At 42.7% G+C, this 4,376-nt stretch overlaps 1 protein-coding gene across 1 annotated transcript; it reads right to left on the bottom strand.

Annotated features, from left to right (window-relative positions):
- Nucleotides 1–2,652: 2,652 nt before the first annotated feature.
- LOC138301778 (zinc finger BED domain-containing protein 5-like) lies at nucleotides 2,653–3,969 on the bottom strand. The gene has a single exon (XM_069242282.1). The coding sequence runs from the start codon at nucleotides 3,967–3,969 to the stop codon at nucleotides 2,653–2,655; it is 1,317 nt and encodes a 438-aa protein (XP_069098383.1).
- Between the last annotated feature and the right edge of the window lie 407 nt (nucleotides 3,970–4,376).

The following is a 4,376-nucleotide window of genomic DNA, read 5'->3' as shown; positions in this document are numbered from 1 at the left end:
TCTTTGTCTTGTTTGGTTTAGAGAAATATTGCCTATTTTTCTAAACTGGTGTGGTGTCCATTTTCAAGTGTTTTCACTGTATCACTGTGTGTGTTGGTACAAATACTTAACACATTGCTTCTGAGTTAAGCCTTCCTGCTTGTGCCAAGCTACCAAGGAGGTGAATGGGGGTTAACCAGGTGTGTTTCTCCTCTTGCCTGACTTGTCCTTGCTTGGACAGGGGATAACCTGACTGTTAACCAAAGACCCAATTTCTAAAAAAAAAGTGATTTATTTACAGATGCAAGGGTATCTTCCAATGCTATATGATGCCCAATTTGTAGACCCCATGCGAGTTCCTGAGCCATTTGTTGTACAGTGAGAGTCCAGGGGTGAGGAACATGTTATGAGACATGGTTAGGAGAAGTGTGCATTATTGAGGAGGTATCCAAATTGCCAATAGGTAAGATTTGAGACAATGACAGTACATAGCAGACATGTCTTCAGTGGTTGAGTGAAGAGGGCATATTGCCTGCTGTCACAACACTGTCAAGATCCTAATCATAACACTAAGGAGTTTCTGTTCATGTGGCACAGATTGGTGCTACCATAGAGTTTTCCTTGTGAATGTTGTTCCTTCTACAACTTAATCATCTGATGTGTGTGGTGCCTCCTGTGCCATGGGTGGTGCTGTAGTTGAGGTTGAGGGGGCCAAACACACACATCAGGAGATAGAGATGTAGAGTCAAAAATCCCAGCAACTGCTATTTGTGGGAGCACAAAAGGAATCACTGCAGCAAGGAGGAACTTCTGATTTTTCAACACAGCAGCAACATTGCGGTGGTAGACAGCCATGTTTTCCCTGAGGGAGGGCACTTCCCACTGTATGGACTCCATGGTATTCTGTATAGCCTCCAGCCTGTTGTCTATCATGCTGCTGCCACTTTGGGAGGGCAATTGTTGGAGCCTCCACATCAGGAAAGCAGTTATGTCGGCCAGGGACTGCTGGAGTCCACAAAGGCAGGAGTGGGTGCCTTTGATGGCAGCTGAGTTGTCCTTAGTTGGACTGAGGCACCTCTGCACCACTCTCTCTAGGCTGCCTGCCATGGTCTCCATCCCCACCTGCACCTGCTTGGCCAGCGCCAGCTGGACTCCTACCACTGTCCTCTGGAAGGTGATGTCTGGGTCCTTGGAGTCCAGGGCTGTGCCAGGACTGGCTGGTGCTGTGTGTTAGTAGCTGGGTGGTTCATGTGGAGGCCCCTCAATGCTGAGTGGCGTCCCTGTGATTGGAGGTGGTGCCTGGAGGGAACCTATTGATGGTCAACAGCTGGTCATCCATGTCATCTGTAAAATCCAGGACAGCCAGGTCAGCATCTGCAATGAGATAGTGATATGTCAATCTTTGATTGTGGTGTCTGTTGACATGGCATTTACTTGCTAATGGAGGCTCAGTGGCGTTGCAGACCCCATGTTATAGTTGTATATTATGTGTAGCATTGTGCATCACACATGGGGCAACCTTACAACATATTTTGTGTTTTGATCCCACACTACCTACTTCCTTGCAGTCTCCTTGTCCCTGCAACTGACACCATGGTGGCAAGCAATTTACCTTCCTATTCACCATGGTGGACTTTGCCACAGTAGTGTAATGCATACTGTCCCTCTTTTGGTGTTATAATGCAATAGCAGTATGAATGATGGCACATTGCGTACAATGCTTGTGTTACATTTTCATCTGGCTGTAGCAGGCCCCACACGTGTGCTGATTGGAAGGGACAGTGCAAATATTATGGATTGTCTGCCCCAATAGTTTGTCCCTCACTTTGCATACAGCATATCTGCCACAGGCATATGTTGGGGAAAGGAAGTAGAATGTGGTTCAATGCATGTGTTTTGAGACTTTGTTGATGTGGTACAAGGGGAATGTGCAGCTTGGATCCACATGAGCAACTATTTGGATGATGATACAGTTACAATACGGGCTAGTGACATTGTGCTGGTAATATAACTTTGATGCAATTTGTGCCAGTTCTTATGTATGTTTAATGTCCCATTAAGCAGTACACCAACCATTCACAAAACACACTCAGGGCCATATTTACAAAAATGTGGCACATCACCAGTGATGCACCACTTTTCTTGCAGCCCCCTTGGATCCCTTAATGCCACCATGGTAGCGCTGTATTTACAATACAGTGCACCATGGTGAATGGTGAATGTTAGGGGCAATAGCATAATTTTTTTGACTCTATTGCAATGCTATACTGCAGTGGTTCCTAAACTTTTTCGACCGGCGGCTCCCTTCACCTACATTGGCCATTGCCCGCGGCTCCCCATTATGTTACTTTTTTTTTCAGGTGGGCGATGTAAGCCCAGCCTCAGGAGTACTTCAAATTTTCTCCCTGCAAATAATTGGGATGTAGGCGATGAAGGTATTATCATATTGGTAACAAAATAAAAATACAAGTTGTTTACTTTTTTTTTTATTCAGTTAAGTCAGAAACAATACAATATCAAGAGCCAAAAATGTTTCCACGAATTAGCAACCTTTTTTGAACACATGTAAGATTAACCACACAACAAAGTTCTGTAGTAAATGTTTTTTAATTAACAAGAAAAACCAGGGAGTCTGAATGTGAACAAAATAGAAAGGCCTATGTTTGGAAAATCCTAGTGAGATGGATGTGCTTGTTTTTCTTTACAAAGCTCCTCGAATCTTGGTGTTATTTTTGAGATCGCAACACGCATTTCTTTTTCAAGGTGAATTTTTGCCCTATATTTTGACTTTATCACTGCAACTGCTGAGAAACCAGCTTCACAAAGGTAGGAAGTAGCAAACAGGATCAAAACACGCAGGGCAATCTTGCGAATCACTGGGTATTCATCTTGAGTTTGGCACCAAAACTCAAGCAGTGACAGAGACTGGAATTGTACTTTCAATGTTGAGTCACTTGAAATGTCAATGAGTTGTTCTGCTTCCTCGTTATAGAAATGCTGAGGTATCTCAGCATTGAAGGGATCTCTCACCCATTTGATTGGCTCCACTTGATCCTCTGGGAAATATTTCTGAAGGTAAAAATGCAGTTGTGACAAATACAGAACAAAAACTGTCCTCAGCTCCTCCTTTAATGCCATCTCATTGTCTTGCAGAAACTTGTACAATGAAGGAAAACATTTATAGTCACCTTTGCTTACACTGCCTTTCCAAAGGATGACTTTTTTCTTAAACCCTGAAACTTTGTCTGAGAGCTGCAAGATGTTAGTATTATTACCTTGCAAGGACTTGTTCAGGGTGTTCAGTTTTTCAAAAATATCCAAAAGAAAAGCCATTTTTATTAGAAAGTCTGCATCAATAAATTTGTCAGCAAAACAATGTTCATCATCGTGTAGATATGAGTATATTTGATTCCTAAGCTCATACACCCTAAGCAGGGAGTTACCGAGAGACAGCCATCGAGAACTGCTGTAGAACAAGAGGCATGAGTGTTCGGCACCCATGTCTTCACACAGCTTAGCAAAAAATCTTGCTTTCATTGGTCTTGTTTTAATAAAATGTATCACTTTGGTGACTATTTTCAGAATATTATGCAGTTCTTCACTGAGGTTTCCTGCTGCTAGTGCTTCTCTGTGTATTATACAGTGTGTACAAATAGCATTAGGTGCTTTAGACCGTATGCGAGCTTGAAGTCCTTGGTAGCATCCAGCCATTGAACGACCCCCGTCTGTACAAACACCAACACATCTCTCCCAGTCAATCTGATTCTGTACCATAAAATCATCCACAACCGCAAACAAATCTTGACCGGTAGTTCCACCTTTCATTTCCTTACAGAACAACAAATCCTCAACTATTCTTTTTTCATTAACAAACCTGACATAGCAAATAAGACGGGTGTCTTTTTGGTTGTCTGTTGCCTCGTCCAGTGGGAGTGCAAAGTCTTTGCCTTTTAAGTTACAGATGAGCTGATCGTTAATATCGTCAGCCATATCGTTTATCCTCCGGCTGATAGTATTATTAGAAAGAGGCACTTTGAGCAGCTATTTACCAGCATCTTCGCCAAGCATGATGGTTACCATATCAACAGCAGCAGGCAAAATCAGCTCTTCTGCAACTGTGTGTGGTTTTTTACACTGTGCAACACAATAGGCCACTTTATAAGAAGACAAGAGGGCGTTACTGTTAACTTTGGCTTGTTTTGAGAAAGTGGTCTTTTGTAACTTGGCTTCTGTTAGTTTTCTTTGGAAAAATTCCCTTGGCTTTCCAACCACATTTGGGTGAAGACTTTCAAGATGACGCTTTAGTTTACTTGGAAGCATGGATTCTAAAGCCAAAACTTTAAAACAGATTACACATTGAGGACGCTCCTCATTATTAACCTGTACACATGTGAAAC

The sequence above is a fragment of the Pleurodeles waltl genome, chromosome 6 (assembly GCF_031143425.1).
Source record: "Pleurodeles waltl isolate 20211129_DDA chromosome 6, aPleWal1.hap1.20221129, whole genome shotgun sequence".
In the NCBI taxonomy this organism is placed as follows: Eukaryota; Metazoa; Chordata; class Amphibia; order Caudata; family Salamandridae; genus Pleurodeles; species Pleurodeles waltl.
This window is presented reverse-complemented; position numbering and strand designations above follow the sequence as displayed.

Coding starts and splice junctions, on each gene's coding strand:
- LOC138301778 (XM_069242282.1), bottom strand. CDS start 3,969: ATGGCTGACGATATTAACGATCAGCTCATCTGTAACTTAAAAGGCAAA.